Raw genomic sequence first — 23,396 nt, 5'->3', positions numbered from 1 at the left:
AGCTATCTATAAATAGTCCAGCTATGGGTAGTGTGACACTACAGAAATATTTCTCAGTCCTGGGTTATAGAATAGTAAAATTATTAAATGAGTAGATGGGGAAAATTTAGAAATGCTGAAAAGTAATACCCTAGGTTTGTGTTAGAAAAAATACCAAACAGTAGTAAATTGCAGATGCTCCTGAACAGGAAGCTTAAGGAGTATTTTTAACTGGTTAAGTAGCTTTGATGCTTACTGATGTTACCCTGTGCCATGTGTACAAATGCAGGAAAAGCAGAGGTAAATGTGGAATTTTTTTACATGAAAGGACAGACATACATCATTATCTGTGGGAGTTTATGCTGGTTGCTTGAAATAAAGGAAGCAGCATTGTGGGACTGCAGGAAAGTAATTATGTATTGCTCTTTCAGGTTTGAGTATGAGCACAGTTGAAGAAGAGTCTGACACAGTGACAGTAGAAACCGTGAACTCTGTGACTTTGACTCAGGACACTGAAGGGAACCTTATACTTCATTGCCCTCAAAATGGTATTGCATAGTACTTTGTCTTCTTCCTCCATTGATTCAACCACCACGCTTTCCCTGCCCCCAGATTCTGTGAGTTATTTGGATTCAGCTTACTGTGCTGCAGTTTGATCTGTTTCAGTTAAAGAAGGTTAAAGTCTCAAATCAGGTGTAAATCACAAAATTATGAATATATCTGCCCAACTGTTCTGATTTATTTCAGCAGAACCAAGAATGGCCCCAAATTTCTGTAGATTTAAGAGGCTGGTTTGTGTGTGACTGACTGTGGATGGAATTTACAAATAAAATCTCATCAAAAATACTGAAGAAAGTTTATGAACTGTTACTGCCCATAACTTAGACCAAGTTCCTAGGCAGTTAAGCACCAAACCAACCTATCAGACTTGCTTCTACATTTTGTTTTGCTCCACAATTTTAGCAGAGCTTTGTCCAAAGCTCCCCTTTGTTAACAGAAGGTAACCTGCCTCTATTTTTGTTGCTAGAAGCTGATGAAGTAGACTCTGAAGACAGCACTGAACCTCCACACAAGAGGCTTTGTTTATCAGAGGATGATCAAAGCCTTGATGATTCCACTCCATGCATTTCTGTTGTTGCAGTTCCAAGTAAGTTCTTTTAAGTTTATGGACTTCTGTAGCAAAGTTTCTGTTGGTTAAAAAAAAACCCAACCAGAAGTCTTTGGATTATATTAGAATATTTGGTGTGTGTTCTCTTCAAATTTGATTAATATACTTGGGTATCGTCTTTACCTCTCTGAGCCTTGGATGATTTTGCAGCAGTTGTTATCTGTATAATACTAGAAAAATAATACCCTGATATTACTGTGTTTTGTAATATTGATGTGCATTAATTTTTTAAGATAAAAAGAGTTTTACAAAATGAAGGCTGAGTACTGAATTACTCTTAAGGAAGTTGATTGGTTATTGAATAATTCAACATAATCTCCTAAAGGGAGGCAAAACCAGATCTAGCCAGTTAAAATACCAATTTATAAAACCTAGAGTGGAACTTAATGGAAGCTGCCTTGAGGTAAAGGCATTATCATGGTGACATTGAAGAAAAACTGAGGGGAAAAGAATGCAGCCAAAAGATTGTAAAATTGTCCTTTAGTAATTGGGAAATACTGAAGATGGGGCTGGAAAAGAAGCATTAGTACAGTTCCAAATGTTTGCATGAAATGAAACACCTTTTATTTAGATGTTTCACATTCAGTCTTAGTTGTAGTCAAGTCTAAACCCGAAGGTTTCTAAAAACATTTTTAATATTGTGAAAAGGAACAGTTGATAACAATTCTGATGATTTTGAGGCCTCTGTAAAATTTTCAGTGCAAAGGCAGCAATTTATAAAACCTGCAGCATGCATAAAAAATGTTACAGGAATAAGGTATATAACTAACTTAGCCATTCTGAAGTTTCAGAAAATGATCAGAGCTTTGAGGTGACCATGACTGCTACCACTGAGGTAGCTGAAGATGAGATTAATGAAGGAACTGTTACTCAGATTCAGGTACAGTAAAATTTCAAAATTTGCCTATTTGATGTACAATTTTATTTAAATTGAAAAAAAACCAGAAACCTGAAAGCGCTTATTGAATTAATAAGATAATTTTTAGTATTAAACTAATGTATTTGAGCACCTATCTTGTCTGTAAAATACTGTTCTGTAGATATGCAACTGAATCACTTTATATATGGAATAGGTTATTTGTATTGTAACTTACTGTCCAGAGAGCAATGCAATAAGCAGTAATGATGTAACCCTCCACTGGTAGTACTTGCTCTGTGACAATCTTCATAGAAGACAAGTTTATCTCTTACTTATGTCATTATTTGATTATATATTAAGCTTTATAACAGGCATAAATATGCTTTGGCTTGTCACCAGTCCAGAGCTTACATACAGTTCTCACCGTGGGTGTACCATCTTCAAAGTTCTAGCTTGGAGGTGCTGGACATATTCTTCTTCTCACCAAAGCCAGTGACACTCTTCCTATTCACTGTACATTAAACAGGGTGAAGAATGTTACCTAATTAAACTCTCACATGTGTATATGTTAAGATGCTAAATCTTACTCAGGTGTTTTAAGAAAGGTGAAAGTACTTTTAATGCCATGTCTAGAAAGTGGTACTTCTGAGCAGTCACCAAGGTAACTAGATGTGCTGGTTTAATTTTCCTTCAAGTTGTGTGTCCGTGTTAAGTGCAAGGTGCTAGAAAGAACAGAAGATTTTACTGGATGATCTCATATTGGTCTTTTCAAGATTCTTCAGAATGAGCAGCTGGATGAGATCTCCCCAATGGGCAATGAAGAAGTGTCAGCTGTTAGTCAAGCCTGGTTCACAACCAAAGAGGATAAGGATTCTCTGACAAATAAAGGTAGGGTAGTTCAAATGCGATTCTCCCTGTGCTGTAGGAAGAAAGGCTATTCAGAATGTCTCTGGACGTTTTGGAGGTTGCTTAAAGTAACACATCATCTGGCTTTTTAGTGAAAATATTTGAGAAGACAGATTCTACAAATGCCAAGCAAATTAATGCATTAAGTCTTCACCATCCCACTTACACTTTGTAGGCAAGAAGAAAGTTGAACTCCAGATACACCTGGAGAGGAAGAGGGACCAGACCAAGCTTGCAGTGGTGACAGCGATTCTAGAGGCCGTGGTAGAGAGCTGCTGTAGATAATGTGTGTCAGCACAGACAGTTGTGTTTTCTCTGTTTGCACTTCTGCCTGCTTAGGAGACAGGCAGCTGCACTCGAAGAGGGGTGTGCAATGAAAAAGAAATATTTCCTGGGGTTAATAGATCTTCCTCTGAGTAGGAAGAACTGTGTTGTGGTCTGGCTACTGTGTTGTGATTCATATTAAGCAGTTTCTGGAATGGAGTTGCTTCAGAAGTAGAAGGATCACACAGACCAGGATCTACTGAAATCATCACCACTACTCGTAAAAACAGGCAGTGTGTTGTCATTCCTCCCTCTCAAAATGTACCTGTGCAATCATGTAGTAGCTGCTGAACTTTATAGCTTCTTTTTTTTCTTCCCACCAGGGAAAGTGCCTTTCTAAACCTAGAGAAACAACTTTGTGTCAAATGGAGACATGTTGTCTCTCCAGCTTCCTCAGTCTCTTTACTATTTTTCTTACCCTGAATTTAAGGGGGAAAAAAAAGTTAGTCTTTTTCAATCTGTCCAAAGCAACTCCCTTTTTTTTTATTAGAAAAATGCAGAGAAAAAAAAGTAATGGCTTTCTCTTACGGAAGCAAATGATCTCTTATCCATTGAGTTCTAGTCCAGAGAGCTGAGTGCGTAGTGCTCAGTCAGTGAAAAAATATGGGTGAGGCATGCAGAACGTGGGTGTTGGATATTGGAAATTCAGACAAAGGGAGCTAAGCCACTCAATGATCATTTCACTCACTGTTCCCAGGTGTGCACTAACCATTACTTCTAACACCCAATAAATAATCTCTCCCCATTTTCTCTGCCCTTATTTATTAGATTTATTTGGCCTCACAGTTATTCATTGTTCAGTCCCAGAGCTGGGGCAGAGATGAGATAGCAGAGAGCGCTCTCTGTATTACAGCACTGAGGCAGCTGAGTAGAAGTCGTGAGAAGTCAGGTTGCTGCAGATGCTGTGCTCTAGGGTAAGAGGAAGCAGAGAGATCTTGATCTCTCCAGTAGCCAGTGGTGAAGGGCTTTGGTTGGGAGCAGTGACTGGAGGAGCATGAACTGGTGATTTGGCAGAGAAATTACTGGTTTCATGTGACCTGGTGGCCTCACGCTTGATGTGTGTCTTGTTAAACATATTAGAAATCCACTGCATTTGTTGTTTTTGTAACTGTCTCATGGGAATTTCAAGTGACCATACATAACAAGTGTCATTTACAGGGCTGCTTGTTAGGGCAATAAATCTAGTGATTCTAATTAAGAGATAAATAATTTGGGAAAGACATTTTGAATAAAATATATCTAGATTTATATTTTAAGATTTCATATTAGTTGAACTTTTCTTGGCACCTCTGTTCCCCTTCACGAAGACCAGGTGTGAAAGAATCCCACTGTGCATCTCCTTTTACAGCAGTTAGTAGTTTGTGGTATGTTGCCTGAGCTCATCATGTTACAGCAGTCTCTGCTGTTCCAGTGCTTTCTTTGAAGACCTGTGGGCAGGTTATTATAATCTTGGTGCTGAGTAAACAAACACATGAACTATAAAATGTGCTTTCTTTCCTAAAAGAGTTGAGTGGTAAAGATTATTCCATGTAAAGAGTGTAACAGTGTCCCTTTACATCGGTAGAGGTGTGAATCACAGCTACAGGAGTAGGTTATTTTTCTGTCTCTGTAGCTTTGGAAGAAGAGGTTGAAGCCATCAGGCAGAAGGGAAGAGTTTTCTCTCATCAGTTCCAGAGGAATTAGTAATAATGCCTGTACTTTTCATTATAATTGGATTTGAGTAAACAGTCCCTTTGGTGTGTTCTGCCTCTCAGCTTTGGTAATTAGCAGGCTGAGAAGGAAGTACCCTGATTTTTCTCAGCAGAGATGGGCAGGTAGCCAGCTCGTACCAGTATGTAAACTGGGTCACCAGCATAATCTTAATTACAAGTAATTGTTAATATTAAGTACGATACGAGCATGAGGGGGATAAAAGATGACTCTATTTAAATTCAGGGTAGGAGTGTTTTAATGTTTTATTGATAGACCTCAGGTTTGTAATGTTCTCTCTGAATGGAGTTGATTGGTTTTGCCTTTAAAGCTTCTCTGGTGTCGTAATTGCTAAGGGCATAGACAGAGAGAAAACATAATGTTTGATTCTGTTGGTTTACCACTTTTATTTGGGAAATAAAACACTCACCACATCTTTACCTTGACAGTGACCACCGACTGCACTATGCAAAGAAAAAAAGAGAGAGACTAGCTGGTCAAAATTGACCAGATAGAGCATTTAGGTCTGTGAAAAGCACTTACAGTAGATAGCGCTGCTCCCGTGTTGGGATGCATAAGGGGTATAAGAGAACCCCACGTTGTTGTCAATTCCTTGAGTAATATTTGGAGTCATATTTTAAGTCCCAAGCTTCTGGAATCACTTGAGCACATGGAAATTTGAGCTGTCAGATTAAAGACAGAAACTTTAGAGTTGTAGCTGAAGAGAAAGCCTGAAAATGTGACTTGACAGCACATAGAGGAATCCACTTTCTGTTTTTAAAAATCTAATGTTTCTGAAGAGGGGTCTGACTCACATTATTTAAACAGGAGTTGACAGTTCTAAGGATTGTTTATCAGTTGTGAAATAACATCTGTTTAAGAGTCTAGTTAGTTTAAGTAGCTAAAATTACTGCTCTTTATTAATTGCGATAATGGGGGTCATGTTTTTCTGATGTTTTTGTTAATTTATTTTTTACTTTCACTTCATTAATTAGTTTGATACTTATGTTTTCAGGCCATAAGTGGAAGCAAGGGATGTGGTCAAAAGAAGAAATTGACATTTTGATGAGTAACATTGAGCGTTATTTAAAGGTATGTGTTAAATGTGTTACTTGATAGTTGGTGTGGTGATGCAGCTCCTGCTAGAAACCAACTTTCTTTAGTACTTCCCAGAATGCACAATGACTGATTCTGATCAGTTCATCATAGAAATGGCAATTACCCATTTGAAATTCATAAGATAATTATATCCATACACAGAATTTAAGACTGCTGAGTGTAACGTAGCTTCTAATTTGTGTACTAAATATAACCCATTTTAAAATTTCACATCAGGGTGCTCAAGTGACTTAATCTCTTTGTCTGAATATGCATCACTCATGAAATCTTTGGTGAAGACACAAGAAAGAAATTGCACTGGGAATAGAGATAATTTTCCTTACTCGATGTTGAATGCAACCTCCAGACTGTATTTGTTTACTGTATGCAACTTCCATATCTGCATTTGTTTACTGCACTAAAAGGATGCCTGTATTGGCATTCTTCCCCTTAGTGTTGTCAGAGTTCAGTGTCAAAGTAGACAGTTAACATGCTGACAGTGGTAATTGCCCATAAGTCATGTTGGTGGTAGGCTTGCCGCTGAGAATATTTGAGCTGAGTGCTTACAGCTGAGAATATATGGCCTGGATATTACAGATTCACCAGCCTTCAGTTGTGAATCAAGCAAGCCCTGAATTTAATCTTCACTGGTTTAAAAATATATTCAGTATTACTTGTAGACAATGTGCCTGCCCACAGGTGTATTAAAATTTCTGCCACAAAATCGTTTATACATAATATTATTTTTTTAATCTAGAAAAGCTTCTTTAAGGCAGCTCAGTAACTTCATTGAGTTACTGATAAGTCATTTGATTTTCCCATTTGCCCACATCGTTGTAAGTTGAAGTTAAACTAAACCTTTCCTTTTAACTCCAGTGTGTTTGTATAAAATTTGCTTTTAAGATCCATTAGAACAAGACTAGTAGTTCAATTGAAAAAATTGCTTTCAGATAAAAAATTGTGTAATAAATTGATACACCACTTTCTGACAACTTATGCTGTATAACTGCAGGATAATTCCTCTAGAGTACATTTTCCATGACTTTCTAAATGGTGCTTCAATTTTTGATCTGAAAATAAACATTGGACAGATTTATTTCAATGTCTACATGGACTCCAGTGTGGGGAAAAAAAACCCAAAGCAAACACAAAAACCCACCAGAAAAAAAGTCTTCAAAGGGTTTGTATTTGAGGTAGCTAATTCATAAATGCAGTTTAAATTTTGGACTGTAGTATTTGAGTTCCATAGAGAGCTGTGTAATTGTATGCTATGTGGGGAAAGAGTTCTCTGACAGAACTTCAGGCACTGTGCAGCTGTGTCTAGAAGGAGATGTGCTGGAGCTCGTCGGTCACAAACCTTGGGAGAGTTAAAGCAACACAGGGAAGTAGCTGATACGGAATGCAAAAATGCTGGGAGGTGAGACATCCTGACACCAGGTGGGATAGGAAGAACCAGTCAGCCTTGAAAGAAGGAACAAAGCAGGCTGTAAGGAGTGAAAATGAGACCTGTGCAATAGGTTGCGCTACTAGGCTTGCATCAGGCTGCCCCATCTCTCAGTCGCGGCAATGCTAGGCTTCAGTTCTTAAGCATTCTGCTTCTTGATTTCTAGGTGTTTTATGTGGTTGGTTTATTTAAATGCTTTCTTCTAGGCCCGTGGAATAAAAGATGCCACAGAAATTATATTTGAAATGTCAAAAGATGAAAGAAAAGATTTCTACAGGACAATAGCTTGGGGTCTGAATCGGCCTCTCTTCGCTGTCTATAGAAGAGTTCTTCGCATGTATGATGACAGAAACCATGTTGGAAAGTATGAAAACCTCTAATGCTGCATGGTTTTATTGGTATGAGTAGGGTTGTGTTTGACATGTTACATGTGAGACAGAAGAGTCTAGCCAAACACACCTAGCTCTTCCTAATCATGTCACCTCCACTGAATTCTGGTAGATCAACCTTGACAATAGTTGTATGAGGGGCTGTCTACAAGGGCATGTAGTGATAGGACAAGGAGTAACAGCCTTAAGGTGAATGAAGGGAGATTTAGATGAGCTGTATCACCTTCCCTGTGAGGGTGGTGAGGCCCTGGCACAGGGTGCCCAGAGAGGCTAAGGCTGCCCCTGGATCCCTGACAGGGTTCAAGACCAGGTTAGATGGGGCTTTGGGCACCCTGGGCAAGTGGAGGGTGTCCCTGCCCATGGCAGGGGGTCGGAGCTAGATGGGCATTGAGTTCTTTTCCCACTGAAACCAGTTTGGGATTCTATGAAGTTGGTGGTATCCACAGCTTAAAAAAAAAAAAAAAAAAAAAAAAAGTAAAATTTAGAGATGCAGAAAGGATTTTGATGTGATTAGAAGACTTGGACACAAGCATGGATGGGCTGAGATGTAATTTCTTTCTAGAACTGTTACCTTGAGATAATTGGTTTTCATCCCTGTGCCCTTGGTTTGCCCATATGTATAGCAGTGGGTGTGACACCATCCAGAACATTGAAAAGAATGTTAGATTTTGGTATTTAAAGTTAGATGAAAAGTAAAAATACCCTCTCAGTGCAGATCTTTTAATGGAAAGTCAGTCTTACAGTGAATGTGAACTGAGGCAGGAAGGAAAAAATATTAGCTGTTTATCTGCAAAACTAATACCGAAAATTGTAATTCTATTCTTAGTAGTAAGATCACTGAGAATGAGGGATTTTACTGGCAAATAAGCTGTGTTAGGCCAGATAACCTTTAGAACTGCTTTAATGTAGAAAATGGCATTTGATCTTTGTGTTCTTTCGAAGCACTAAGTCAGATTGTTTCATGCAGTGAGAATTCCTTAATCTCTTGTTGTAACTGTGTGGTTAGTAAACCAAAAATATTTAGGTTACGTGCTTTCTGTTTAAAATATTGTCTCTTTATTTACCTGTTGCTTAGGTATACTCCTGAGGAAATCGAAAAGCTTAAAGAGTAAGTCTTTCTATTAACATGGTCACACTACCTTTTTATATTTAGTAGCTTGAGTTTTTACTGGTTTTGTTACATGTTCCCACTAAAAAGTTACTTGTAAATTTGCTCCAACTCTATCAGAAAATAGTAGTCACTGCCTTAATCTGAAGAGAAATTAAGCTGTATTTGGATTATGCTTTTATATTTTCTAGTTATTCAGGTCATAAGCAGCATGCAACAAAAGATCTATAGTAAAACTTCTGTTGAAATCAGTAATGTTTGAGGTTTTGACTGGTCCAGTCAAGGTTTGGAGTTAGGTTTGTGAAAAACAGAAATTCCCTTTCTTTAGAAAACCTGAACAAAGGTAATTTCTAAAGACAGTGGCAGGTCAAGGTTAGGATGAAGTATGAGAGAGGGACATAAATTGTGGGTAAGGTTTTCACTGTGAACCTCAAAGGTGGAGGGGCTGCAGACTTTGTCTCCTCTTGCTGCTTTCCATAGTTGAGCAGTTTGTCAGACTGAAGGAAGGGAGAACATTTAATTGTGTTGATGTGTATGTTTGGATCTGTTTAGCTGGTTTATGTCACTCTCAAGGTGCCTGTGGTTCCAGGTGTTTCAAAAGGAATCATGGCTCAACATGTTAAGCAACCTGTTGTCACCTGTGGGAGGAAAGTAATAGTTAAATTATGAATGTGATTATGCAGTGGTTTGCCTCACTTAAATTGTACAATGCCTGGGTTTTCATCAGGCATTATTAGATTTCTCCAGTGATCTTTACACCACCTGAAAACCCTTGGGGAACTTGTGTTGGCTGTTCTAAACATTCATATTGTATTAACACAGTAAGTAAGCCTCTCAGCATTCCCACAAGACAGTTAGATATTAAATATTTTTATGAATATCCTGTGTCTTAGCTGGCCCAAAAGGCTTCTACAAACACATAGACAAATTAGCAGTGATGATAGAAAATATGTTAATGCTGTAGTATCAAAGTTACTTCCCTTTCTGTTTTGAAGCCTGCAAACTGTGCATTTATCCTGTTCTTATTAGAGCATATTTGGTATTTTCATAATCTCTTAACTGGATATAGTGCTAATTAGCATGTTTCTGTTTAGGCTGAGAATAAAACATGGTAACGATTGGGCCACGATAGGCGCTGCGCTGGGGAGAAGTGCTTCATCTGTAAAAGATAGATGCAGATTGATGAAGGATACCTGCAACACAGGTGAGGTAAATGCTAGTGTACTATAACTGACATTCTACTTGAAATTCTGGCCCCTTTGCACTCTTAAGTTTTCACTCCATTATCCATCAATCATTTATGCCACTGGAGCACATTTTATTCAGGTGGATTTAAAAGTACTTTCTCTTGTGTTTATAAATGTTTATAAAAATACATTGTATATTGAGTGTCAATTAAGAGGCAGATTCATTTTAGGAGCAAAGTATTGTTTATTTTGTGGTGTGTATATTGAAATGCAAGCAAAATTTAGTCAGACCTTGTGTAATTATTGTATACTGGATTACTGCATGGTTAATTTACTTCAACTAATATAATTCAAATAGCTTGGACCAGTTTGCTTTGGGTCGGTTGTTTTGATTAAGTTCTGTGTAGCTTCATTTACCTGCAAGAGGAAGAGAAAGAAATTTGTCAGCAAAGCAGCGAAGTTACACTTTTGTTAATCAAGACTTGATACATTATTAGCAAAAACAGTTATATCTTCTTAGCAAGTCAATATTTGCATCAGGACTAAGGTATTAGAGGCTGAAGATAAATGTCTGTTGACATGTTGCAGATCTGAACAGAAGGCATCTGCTGTTAGTTAAGCTGGAGGGCTTTTCTCTCTTTCAGGAAAGTGGACAGAGAAAGAAGAAAAAAGACTAGCAGAAGTAGTGCATGAGCTAACTAGCACAGAACCAGGTGACATTGTCACACAAGGTGTATCGTGGGCTGCCGTAGCAGAACGGGTTGGGACACGCTCTGAAAAGCAATGCCGCTCTAAATGGCTCAACTATCTCAACTGGAAACAAAGTGGGGGCACTGAGTGGACCAAGGAAGATGAAATAAATCTGATCTTGAGGTTTGTTGTTTTAGTTACTTCTAAAGGTTCATAATACATGACGCTGGCAGGATTCCATTGGGGTCCCTTTTGCTGGTTTCTTAGACACTAAAAGCTCTAGAACCCTCCAAAAATCACTGCTGTGTTTACAGTTCCCAGAGATTTATTATTGAACATATTTTTTGTTTTTTGTTTTTTTAGTGAATGTTAGTGTTCGTGAAAGGTGTCAGATTGAAAACCCTGGAGACTGACGTCTTCTTTATTCCACAGAAAAGGTACAGCACAGGCAGCGACCGTGCAAGCTTCCCACACGTTGCCCCACCAATGCGCTTTAACCCTTAACTGGAGGGTAGTTCAGTCTCCCTGCCCGTTCAGTCCTTGGCCTCTCTGCTGAGATGACCAACAAGGGTCAAGTGTGGTGGTGGTTTCTGTGATGTGGACGTCTTGTCTACAAAGAACTAAACCGAGACTGCAAATTAATTTCATGTAGGCCACCAAACACTGATTGAATATCAGCATCTTTGGCTACATTTGAACTGGCAACCTGGTAGTAACTTTGGAAATCTTTTGCTCTCTCCAGTCCTCCTCCCATTTTGAATGCCTTTAACTCAGGCTTTTTAGCCAGTGGATTTTTATGGGGTGATACAGTTTTGGGTGGGAATAAAAAGCCAAGACGTATAGGGAACCTAAACATTATTTACAGAGCTATATTTGCTGATTTACTGAAGCTATTTGACTCGAACTCAAAATGAGGAACCTGATTCCATATTTCAGAATGTGCTGGTTATAGTTCTTAATATTTCTGTACAAATGGTATTTGGTTTGGTCTGTACAGATCTCCTTAATTCATCCTACAGGATTGTTAGGTTGGTTTGGGTAGCTTTTTTCTTTTCCTTTTTTGTTTGTTTTTGGGTTGTTGGTTTTTTGAGCTACCAAGAGTATTCAGTGCTGTTTCTTGCTTTGTGAAAAGAACTTTTCTTAACTTTCAGAAAAATCTTTTCCCTCTCACTGTTCACCTCTCTTTCATATGCTCCAGGTACAGATGAGCTGGAGGCAATTCAGAGATATTTATATTATTCAAAAAGATTCTGGTAGAATCCAGTTAACATCTGCCAAAATTATGCAAAGACTGTCCCTTACCTTGGAGAGTCTGATGGGATTGATTTGTGAGGAACTGTTTAATATTGTAGTTAACTTCATCTACTTTGGCTAAGAAGCGTCTGAGAGGAGGCAAAAATCTATGTTAAGGACGGATGAGTGTGAATTAGGAGAAAACAGAAGTAAATATCATAACATGAAATTAATTAAGTGAAAGTTCAGAGTGAATCCCAGGAAGTATTTCCTGCCTTGGAGATGTGTTTGGGGAACAGTTTTCCAAAGAGAAAAAATGCAAGTACCATCATTTGGAATGCTTCACAATAATCTGATCAAACTCCTAATGTATATGTAAATAAGGAGAATAATCCTGCATGGCAAGGAGATGGACTGGATCATCTAACAGCTCTAGTCCATCTTCTGTTGTTGATGATTCTGCTTGACCTCTGGCAGCGTGGAGCCTTGGAAGCCTATGTTGATTCATGAGCTCTGGTGGACTATTCACTAGCATGCCATTTTGCCGCTGTTACGTGTGACAGGACTGGAGATGTGCAACACCCCTTCCCGTCTGGAGGATAGTTTCTAACAGGTGAATATCTTATGTTTCCTGCCAGGATAGCGGAACTTGAAGTTTCTGATGAAAATGACATCAATTGGGATTTACTAGCTGAAGGATGGAGTAGTGTCCGCTCACCACAGTGGCTTCGGAGTAAATGGTGGACCATTAAAAGGCAGATTGCAAACCACAAAGATGTTTCATTCCCTGGTAATGTACTACTTGCCCATGTCTTTTCTGAAAGCTCAGTTCCTAAGTGTCAAAAGAATAAGGTTGTATTTTGTTGTCTGCTCATAACGTTGCTGTCCAAAGAGCACATTCAGCTAGAAGTTACTTGGATCTACTCCTACAAGCAATCTTTAAGTGTTTCATTTGAAACAGGCAAAGCTGATGGGTACAACTAAACAGTAGGTTTTGTCAACTTCCCTCACTTTGGCTAAAGTCAGAGCACGTCTGCAGCTCAGCTGGCAGAACTCAGACAATGGATGATCATCTTCAGTATGGAGGGCAGTGACCTCTTCAGGTGGAAGAGGATATTTGTCTGCAGCCTAACTATCAACTCGGGTTCCATCTCTTACCTTTAAAATGTTAAAATGTAATCTGTGAGGTGCTGAACCATAGCTGTAAAAAGATGGTAGATTTATCACTAGCTGCACAGTGAGGAGGAGGGAAGGATTCAGCAACATAACACTCCCCAGATTCATCTCTTGTAGAACTCATTCTTGGTCAGAGAAGCTATCAGCTGAGCCACAGGGTATTTCAGTCTCTGACCTTTCATGCAGTCATCCTTTTCTCTGTGGGGAAAGGAAAAAAAATCAGATATATTAGTCACTTCATAATGGAAGGTGTAATTTAAAGGACACTTATGCTGTGGTCATCACTGTAGTTATATATTAGTCATGCCTGGAGGCTGCAGTTGAGAGGGCAACCCTGTTATGCTTAGCATGTTATAAACAATATGTTTAATAGACAGTTCCTGCATCAGGTACTTCGTAGTATAATACACCACTGAATCAACAGGAATCACTCTCTTTCCCCAGATAAAATGTCATGCTGTCAATAGTGGAAGATGTTTAAGCATTGTATTGAATGCTAGAAAAGCAGAGGCCTCAACTTTTGTAACCTCACTTATGTTAACTGCTCCCTCAGTGGGACAAAAGTGATCATAGAGAAGAAAGGTGGGCAGTTTTACTGGAGCAGTGAGCCTATTTCCAGTGACACATCTGTCAAACTGGTGAACAAATCTGCTTCTGTGTTTTGTTAAGATTGGAGGGTTTATTTCTGATAGCAGCATTTCACAACTAGTGATAGTGGCACTTGACTGTAGCTTACATGTACCATACATGTTTGTAGAGAGGTCCAAAATTTTAGGACTTTTTGTTTTTCCAAGCATCCTAAAATGTCCAGTGTCCTTGAGAAAATCAAGTTCACTCCAGTTAGTTAACTGTAAATGTGTTTTATGTATGTGCTAAATTTCTAGATGACAAATCTCTATAAATTGCTAGGTTCCAAAATCAGAAGGATTTTGGGTGCTTTTTTCATCTTGGATAAACCTCACAACGCAGCATTTGAGATGTGCTTCCTCAGCATGCTTTAGCATGGGTATTCTTTCTCTCAGTGTTGATTAAGGGTCTTAAGCAACTCCATGAGAACCAGAAAAACAATCCAGGACACCAGCTTTCGGAGAGCAAATCTGGAAGTGGATTACCAAACACTAATTCCAGTTCGGGAGTTCAGCACGTGCAGATCCGAGTGGCTCGCTTAGAGGAGAGCGCAGGCAGCACACCGAGCCCCATGGCAGCTTTGCAGATTCCAGTCCAGATTACACATGTCTGTAAGTAGCTAAAACCAACAAGACTCTGTCCTCTAGTGAAAACTAAAGCCTTTTTTGTCTTAAGATGGTGGAGGAGGAGTGGGCATGTCTTCAAAAATTTTATTAATTCTGCTTTGGCCTTGTTGTAGCTTGAGATTAAGGATTTCTGGATTCCATTTGCCAGTTTCTAACTTTGTCAAGCAAATGTAGGTATTACTGTGACAGTGGTACCAAAAAGCTGCAATTTGAGCTCTTGGACATAGGGGTTGTAGGTGTCTGTCTGCGTGCAGGCAAGAGCTTGCTGTGTAATGTGTTCTTTTGATACACAGGCTTAGTGGAGATGCCCAATGTATGTTTGTTCTTTAAATTTCTCCTGGTACCGTTTGTCTGGAGCAACAAACATGTACAGTATCTCCTTTTGTATAATGTATACTCTGCTGTGCCTTAGTTCTGGTGAGGGACACTTAAGCAGGAAGGTATATGTTGGATTTTTCTAGGCCTGTGCTGTATTATGCAGTTATTTCTAGGCACAAACACTCTGGAAAGCATTAGTTGCCAAGTCACGCTGATGTTCAGCTGATGAGCTGCTCTAACCACTGTGATTTTTTTTTTAAGTTCATCTTCCCATCCTCTTAAGGATGAACTTTGCTCATTAACATTTATTACCAGGTCTGCTTTGATTGTAGTGCTTATTGTTTGGTTTTGTAACTAATCTTCTTAAGTAACTCCAGTCCAGCCATCCCATATGCAGCCTGTTGTCTCTTTTGTCTACTATTTTGCACCATTGCCATTTATTAATAATGTCTTCAGCTTCCTGGAACTTGAGTGTCTATTAAGAATAAATATAAACCATAGTTATGATTCTGAATAGGTTTTATTGATATCTTACAAAGTTTTGGGTATGAGCTGTGTGGACCTGGTGATCTTCAAATATCAGATACATAAACTCTCTATGGTTCTCTTAGTTTGGAATTAACGGAGATAATTAGATAAACAGTTACGTACTCGTAGTAAGACTACTCACAGCTTTTTTCACACTGCAATCAAAATGTGTGGGGCAGGCAGATACCTTGTGGAGCATCTGATGTTTCATCAGTGGTGGACATGCTGTGGAGGGCAGAAAAGGTTAAAAATATCCCCCCTTCTCCCCCCCAAAAAAGAGAGGTCCATGGGAATCATAGCACTGTTAAACCGGACACCACTTTAAAGCAAGTATTACATGATCCAAAGGGTATCATTACACCAGAACCTCTTTCAAATCTTATTACAAAAAGTAATTAGATCACATCAGATAACTTTATTTGTCTGATTTTAGCCCTGTGCACTAAAACCATACGTTTGTTCTTCTGCACTTTTGGATTGTAGAATGCCCTCTCCAAATAGCATTGCATCTTGGGTAGCAATTAGAGAACCTTGTCATTAGGACTGCAGCCAGTTTTCTTTTTATTACCAGAATTAACAGTACCCTGCTATGTAGTAATCATAGTATGTTATTTTCTTTGTGGGGCTGAAGCATTTTGGTTTACATACTTTCTTTTTTCCCTTTTGCAGCCTCAACCGATTCCCCTGCTGCTACTGTTGACTCTGAGACAATAACACTAAACAGTGGAACACTACAGACCTTTGAGATTCTTCCAGTAAGTAACAAGAGAACTGGTATTTGTTACTGTGTTTTTTCTTTTAAGCACAGCTACTTCTTAAACTATGGAATAAAGAAAAAACCCCAAAAAACCCAAACCAGTTCTCAAGTGGACAAAGGAAGGTAAGAAACCTAAAACTTAAAAGATTCAAAGCAAAATGTATTTCTAAAGGGTGTAGTTCACTAGGGCTGTGGACTAAAATGAGAGTCACAGTTAAATGTTTTAAATCTGTCTTGATACCTTAGTGCTATGAAGTTTTTCTTGGTGCTTTTTTGTTGTCGTTGAAATCTGACGTAACGGAGCAAGAGGAAGCTCCCAGCAAATACTGTAGTTTATAGCACAGTTCCTCTTTCATCCCAGTGTTGAGAGTCCGTTCAATTCATTCCTTTCTTACCTGCTGTTGTGCAGCACAACACAGTCCTGCTTAGCCCCAGTACTTGTCTTGGTAGCTGTAAATGAGTTTCCAGTTCTTCAGAGCAGAGATTGGATGGTCGGTTTGCTTGTTTTCCAGGGGAGTTACAGTTAGGCTAGTTTATGTCGGTAAGCATGTTCCAAGTGCTCGGGTGTGTCCCCAGATGGTAGTGTGTTGGGTGTTAAGCCTGCACTGTCTTTTGTAGTCTTTCCATCTCCAGCCAACTGGAACACCAGGTACATACTTACTACAGACAAGCTCAAGCCAAGGCCTTCCTCTGACACTGACGACTAGTCCTACCATGACCCTAACTGCCGCCGCTGCCCCAGCCTCCCCGGAACAGATCATAGTTCATGCCTTATCGGTATGTACCTGCAGCAGTGAAAAGACTGAAGTTTGGGCAGTGGGGGGAGAGCAACATAATCATGCAGACCCCTCTGTGCACTTGTTAAATTTGCAAAGCAGTTCTTGACTCATAACAGTCTTGCTTTGCTTGAAATACCAAAGAGTGAGAATTTCTTTTTTTGGTATTGTTTTTTCAAAGCCAGCTTCACGTTGCTTCAAAACTCAGCTTAGTAAGAAGCAACGTTGTTCTTAGCGTGGCTGCACAGGACATCTCCACCTAGTGGCTTCTCTCTCTGAGACAACGCTGGGGTTTCCTGGTGTTACTGTCACAAATACTGCTGTTCACAAAACTTGTGTAGTAGTGACAGTATTCTTACTTTATTTCTGAATTACAGAGCAGCAGACACAAATTCAGTCTATAGATTCATTGCTGAAGACCAGGAAAGGTCAACAGGTGATCTGGGCTGACATACTGTATATGTAAAACTCCAGGTTACGCTTAGCAGTTAGTTCTTTGAATCCTTTTGCTTCTGTTTGCTGAAAGATTTAAAGATACTTGGAGGAAAGTCTCTGACAGTTGTTGTCTGTGTCCCTTTTTGCAAATACTGCTTGCAGCCAGAGCACTTGTTAAATACAAGTGACAACGTCACCGTGCAGTGCCACACACCGAGTGTCATAATCCGCACCGTTGCTGCTGAAGATATCTCCTCCTCTGTCACTCAGGCAGAACTTACTGTTGATTCAGACATTCAGCCAGCCGACCTGACGGATCCTCCTGATACCCTAGAAACAAACACTTTCCCAGATGATATCCATCAGTCCAAGATGAGTGATGAAGGGCGGTCAGCCTACAGTGAAGATGATGCCTCCAAATTCAGCAGCAGGAATAGTGATGAACTGATGGATGGAGTTATGGTGAGAACCGAGGAGGAGATTTCAGATGCCAGCTTGAAACAGGAAGAGGATTCTCACTCTGATTTACCCAGCACATACGTTACCGAAGTAGGAGAGTGCATGATATTTGATATTTTCCCCATTTTTGCATGGAAAATGATTTCATTGCATCTTTGACCTTTATGTTAAGCTATTCATATGAAATGTCAGTGATTTCATGTATATTGTAGTCCTGAGAGCATTTTGTTCAGATCCTGTATCCTTGAGCATCATTAATAGGAGTGTGAAAGTGATAGCATTTTATTTGCAACTTGTATTGGCTTGTATCTGACTTCACCTGGAGCACTGAATACCTTGCTAGCTGGGGAGCTGCTTTCCTACACAGGGTGCTTTTGCCATGGTGATTGTGGAAAGTGAGAATATTGGTGGCATGAAGCAGTTGCCTTTGGTTACTATTTGATGCTGTTGCTTTAAATCAGGCTGTTTACTGTCTAACATGTGCCCTTTACAGGTAGGTGCTGAGCAAGGGAGGCAAGGTAGAATATTTAGTTTTTACTGTGTGAGTCTAATATTTTGGGGTTACCACAGTTTTTGTTTTTTGAGGATTATTAAAACATAGTACTCCAGCTAAGTATCTTTTAAGTTGGAACTTGAAGCATTTAAGCTAGCTCTCTGCTTTCAGCTCCAACACCTGAGGTGCAGAAATGAGTTTATCCAAATGCTTTCAGGCGTTAGACTTTTTGTACTGAATTCCTTCACCTTTCAGTTGCTGGAACTATCATAACGAGTAAGTCAAGGAAGAGGGAGATGCTAAAAGAAGACAACTCTCTTTAGTGGGTAGAAAATAACTTTTTCCTTATAAGGTTGATTAGGTTAGACTGTGGAATGTTTTAGATTCAGATACCCCCTTCTGTTCTCCAAAACACTGTGCTCTACAGTTGCTGTAGTTCTGCTTTATCAGTATGGAATATCCATTGCTGATACACTTTGTACCCTTAGTGCTTTTAGTACGTCTCAACAGTCTCCTACAGCAGTGTTTGGATCCTGAATGCTCTGACGCTGGAGATGATTCTTCATTTCCCTCATTCTTGTCTCATGATTGTCATGCTTGTGATAAGATTCTCAACAGTTGAGGCAACCCAACAGCTTTCTACTCTCAGTTTAAAATTTCAGCTTCTCAACCTAGAATTAGTGAATTTTTACAATGAACATAGTTCCTAGCACATTGTAGAAATCACCTATGGCTAGCAGGGTATAAAGAGGTACCAAACTTTCTCTACAGAAGGACAAACTTGAGTTTTCTAGCCAAATATAAGTTTGACGTGGGTATTTAAATCCCAGGAAACAGTGATTTGTCTGTGACTGATTCTAAGTGAAAAATTACTCTAGAAGCATGCCTACATTTTGCTTTCTCTATGTCAGTACTATCTTTATGCACTTGCCAGTATCGTATTGTCACTGTGGGTGTAGGTGGTGGGAAGCAGGCAGTCCTGTTGCAGGGTTTTGTTATTTCTGGCTGGGAAAGGTGCCCATTTGCCACAATGGCTTCTTCAGCTTTTCACGCCTCCTTTTCCCAGTTTCAAGCCTTGCAACACACTGCTTATCATGGGCAGGTTCAGCTGTGCTCTCTGCAGAAAGCTGCTTTGGCAGGTCGGAGTTCCTGTGCCTTGCATGAATGGGTACATGTTTGGGCTGAGTTTAAATCACTTTGCTGCACCAACGGTAGTAAATAGCAGCAGCACCAGGAAAGGGGTTTTGGGGCACAGCCTTTACAAAAACATTGTGAAACTGTGTAGGAAAGCAAGTTTGCTATAACTAGGTGGAGGAACAGGGAAGGCTGTTACCTCTCCCAAACATTTCCCCCTCCCTCTGAAAAGAGGGATAAATCCAGGTACCTTCCATTCTGCCAGCAATATTTACAAGCATTCCACATCGGTGATTCCTGAAGCTTGAACAAACCTTACATGTTACACACAAAAACTGGAATCCAAATCTCTCTGCTTATTCTGGCAGTGCTATCTAGGATGTCTCTTCACTGCACGTGCAGAACCAGGAGTCTCCTGGAGTGGCTGTGACTCTGAGTAAGCCAGATGTGTTACTGTCACTGCAAGAGCCAGCGAAGAGGCAGCAGCAGCTATTGCAGGACTAGAAGAGGATGGGGGTATTGACAGTTTGTACCTGGAAAGAGCCGGTGTGTTGCCAATTTTTGGGCATAATGAGGCTCAGCTAAAAGCTTTGGAGCTAACCTACAGTCAGCAAGTGACAGGGCAAGGAAGGCACAGAAATTAGAATGGGACTTCTGAGCTCTGAGTCCAGTAGCTAAAACCTGACACAGAAGCAGGAGCTGTGAAACCAAGTATTAAGCTCAGGTAAAGCTATTGCTTTTGTGGAGCTGGTAAGAACTATAAAGGTATTGCTTCACTATCTCAGAACATTTAGACAGCAAGTAGTGGAAAAATTTGAGTATTCCTCTTTAAAAAGCAGAATGTTTGACGTACAAGAGGATATTTTGTCACCACTTTGCATTCTCTCCTTTCCTCCCCCCCTGCCCTTGTTCCTGCTCACAGGGATTCTCACCTTGCATTTGGATGCCTGCACTAGGATGCAACGTGCCCTATGAATGCTTAAGTAAACTAGCTCAGATGATGACATTTCAATTTAATGAGATAAAATTAATCCAGGGAATCTGTTGCTTATTATGGAGAGTGCCTGACCAAAGCAGGTTTTTCTGTTTGTGCTACCAAGGATACACTCTCACACCCTGTTCCATGTTCTGCAGGACCTGGGTTCTCCAACAATAGAAGAACAAGTTGATCAGCCGACAATAGATGATGAGACTGTGCTCATTGTTCCTTCTTCCCATGGCTTTATCCAGACAACGGATGATATAGACAGCGAATCAGTCTTGCCCCTGACAACTCTAACAGGTACAGCAGTCCCTTCATCTGGTTGGTGCTGGAGCCAGGATTCATTAAAGCAGTATGGTACTTCTGAGTTCCTGTAAATGCTCTATAGGCCCTTGCTTGCTCTTAAATGATTTTCCATGTTCTTGCTGTGAAATATTAAGCAAGCTGGTTACCCAGCTTGTGTCACTGGCAGTGAAAGGCAGGCCCACTCAACATGTGGGAAAAGCGTTGGAACAGCAGCTGCATCATCACTGGGTGAGGTGTTTTCATCACCCTTGAGCCCTGAATTAATGCACACAGGCCAATGAGGAACTCTGGTGTGTATTCTGCCTGCCTGGTGCTTGAATGCAGCTTGTTTATTTGAGAGAAGACCGGAGGTATCAGAAATGCACTTGACACCTCTCACAGTGAGGGGCTGGGCTCCTGGGGGTTTGCACAGCACTCACCTGGAAGAACTTGCTTGCTCATGCCACGCTTCCCAGTGCCAGGAGTCATCTCGGACTTGGAAGCAGCAGGGAGATGTCCTCCCACTGCTGCACCTAAGATGCTCCTTTCCAGAGGAGGTGTCTCTTTGCCGAGCCATTGGAGGGATGGTCGTCACTAGGCCTGACACAGTAACACCTGATGAACCCAGATGGGAGTCACCCCGCTTGCATCCATGTTGGTCAGAGCTTCCCCTGGCACTAGGCACTGAGAGCTGCCTGGTTTGAGCACTGGTGCCTAAAACTGGCTGACATTCCAGACTCTGTTTTGTGCCTCCTGCATGTGCCTTTTGTGCCTTGTTACAACGGCACAGTCACTAATAGCTCTGAAGAGTGAATCCCAGGCAGGTGTGGGTGGGAAGGGGCCTCAGAGCCCATCTAGCCCCAACCCCCTGCCATGGGCAGGGACACCCTCCACTTGCCCATGGTGCCCAAAGCCCCATCCAACCTGGCCTTGAACCCTGCCAGGGATCCAGGGGCAGCCACAGCTTCTGTGGGCCCCTGTGCAGGGGCCTCATCGCCCTCACAGGGAAGGATTTCTTCCTAACCTCTAGCCTAACCCTCCCCTCCTTCAGCTTCAGGCCCTTCCCATGTCCTGTCCCTCACCAGGGTGCCTTTAGTTACTGTGAGACTGCTATGAGTTAGGTCTTTTGACTACTACTCAAGTACTTATTACTATTTCACTGTCTATCTTGACAGATCCTATCCTGCAGCATCACGGAGACGGGTCACACATCATTGGCTCGTCGTTGGGCAGCCCTGACTCTGAAGATTCGAAGGATGTTGAAGATTTAGTGAGCTGTCACTGAGCAGCAGTCATCGTGTCTGTTTTCTATTGACCGTGTTTGCGTTGTGAAACTAGTTACAACTCCGTGCCACGTTTCCAAAGAAAGCAGCCAGTCTGTGTCGTGAAACAGAAGCTTCCAGACTGAAATGACTACGGTGCACTTTCTCTGCTCAGGCTATTTACCTCATTTGTAAAGGATTAGAGAGCAGCCAACGGAAGCCTGATGTACCACGTCTCAGCCGGGGTGTTGTGGTGTTTGTAAAAGCCCCTCTGTTGCAGTGCTCACTGCCAGGATCCACGTGGTCAGCTCTGATCTGGCTCCTTACTGATGTGAGGAACTGCACATCTGGAAAACTGGACAGAAGTCGAGGGCTGTGGACTGGAGCCTCTTAGTGCCGCAGCGAGAAGTAGTTTGCACATGTTTCATGAAGAATGAGTGAGGATTTCTGCACTTACTGACTCTTGTAATACATGGAGTAAGAGACTGTTACATTTCAGGAAGAAATGTATTCCATCAAAGACTTCAGGGAGCATGGGCAGCACCGCGGAGAAATGGTCTGTATTCCCATCTCACCTGTCCTCTTAGTACATCCACAGCATAGGAAGAAGGCACAGATGCCTGGTCTGCTTGTTCCTGAGGAGTCCATTGCTGGCAATGGATGGAGCTCAGAAAGATCACTCGAGGGAAATCTTCTTCTTTCTTTTCTTTGTTTCTTTTCTTTCATCACTACAGCAAGCTGAATAAAAAGGGAAGGGCTACGAGAAAGGGAAGCTGCTGGGACCCCACCAGCCTGCCCCCACCAGATTGTAACTCCTCTGAAGGCTGTTGTGAGTAGGCTGGAACATTTGTCTCTCTTGCAGTTTACATGACACTACCAGCCGCCTCTCCAGAGGTGATTTATGCAGCAAGTTAGTAGATGGGGGATGGTGTGGAGGTGGCAAAGTCTTGGACAAACAGCTCTGTGAGAATTTGGGCATAGGGCCCCGAGGCAAAGGAAGACAGGTAATTCCTACATTCAAGGGTTTGAAACAGACACTAGGCTGAGCAGCAGCCTGTCAGCTAGGGACTGAGAGAAAAAGCTATAGAAACTAAAGACTCATGTATAAATTATTTTATTTATTTCTGTAATTAGCTCTTCATAATCAAGAGTTGGTCTTTTTCAGTCTGTGGTTTTGTTAATGTGACAAATAAGCTGTAGTTTCAAATGGTTGCCTAGGGAACAGAAATAATTGTATATTCAGTTTAAACAAAATAAAGAGTATTTGTCTTACGTAACTGTAAGATGCCATTTATTTATACTGCTACAGATCCTTGCAATGCTGCAGTTTATTTGTACAGTAATAAAAAATGCAGTTTTTTTCCAAAATGAAAAAGCTTGTGCCATTCTGAAACATCAGTACAACTGGAATGTTCGTTAAGTGCAATGGTAGCTCTTCAAAAGAAAGCAGAATGTCATGTCTTA

At 40.7% G+C, this 23,396-nt stretch overlaps 1 protein-coding gene across 1 annotated transcript; it reads left to right on the top strand.

Moving 5' to 3' along the window:
* Window positions 1–418: 418 nt before the first annotated feature.
* DMTF1 (cyclin D binding myb like transcription factor 1) lies at window positions 419–23,279 on the top strand (the record flags this gene model as incomplete). Its single annotated transcript, XM_084265412.1, has 16 exons — window positions 419–527; window positions 1,007–1,126; window positions 1,933–2,027; window positions 2,780–2,894; window positions 5,941–6,017; window positions 7,674–7,831; window positions 8,932–8,964; window positions 10,059–10,168; window positions 10,796–11,024; window positions 12,713–12,864; window positions 14,273–14,488; window positions 16,019–16,104; window positions 16,725–16,883; window positions 17,480–17,866; window positions 20,538–20,685; window positions 21,846–23,279. 16 exons carry the CDS (start codon window positions 419–421, stop codon window positions 21,953–21,955), a joined length of 2,304 nt encoding a protein of 767 aa, XP_084121538.1. The 3' UTR covers window positions 21,956–23,279.
* Between the last annotated feature and the right edge of the window lie 117 nt (window positions 23,280–23,396).

The sequence above is a fragment of the Gallinula chloropus genome (assembly GCF_964237585.1).
Source record: "Gallinula chloropus genome assembly, chromosome: 1".
In the NCBI taxonomy this organism is placed as follows: Eukaryota; Metazoa; Chordata; class Aves; order Gruiformes; family Rallidae; genus Gallinula; species Gallinula chloropus.
Note: the sequence above shows the minus strand (reverse complement) of the source record. Positions and strands in the feature narration are given on the sequence as shown.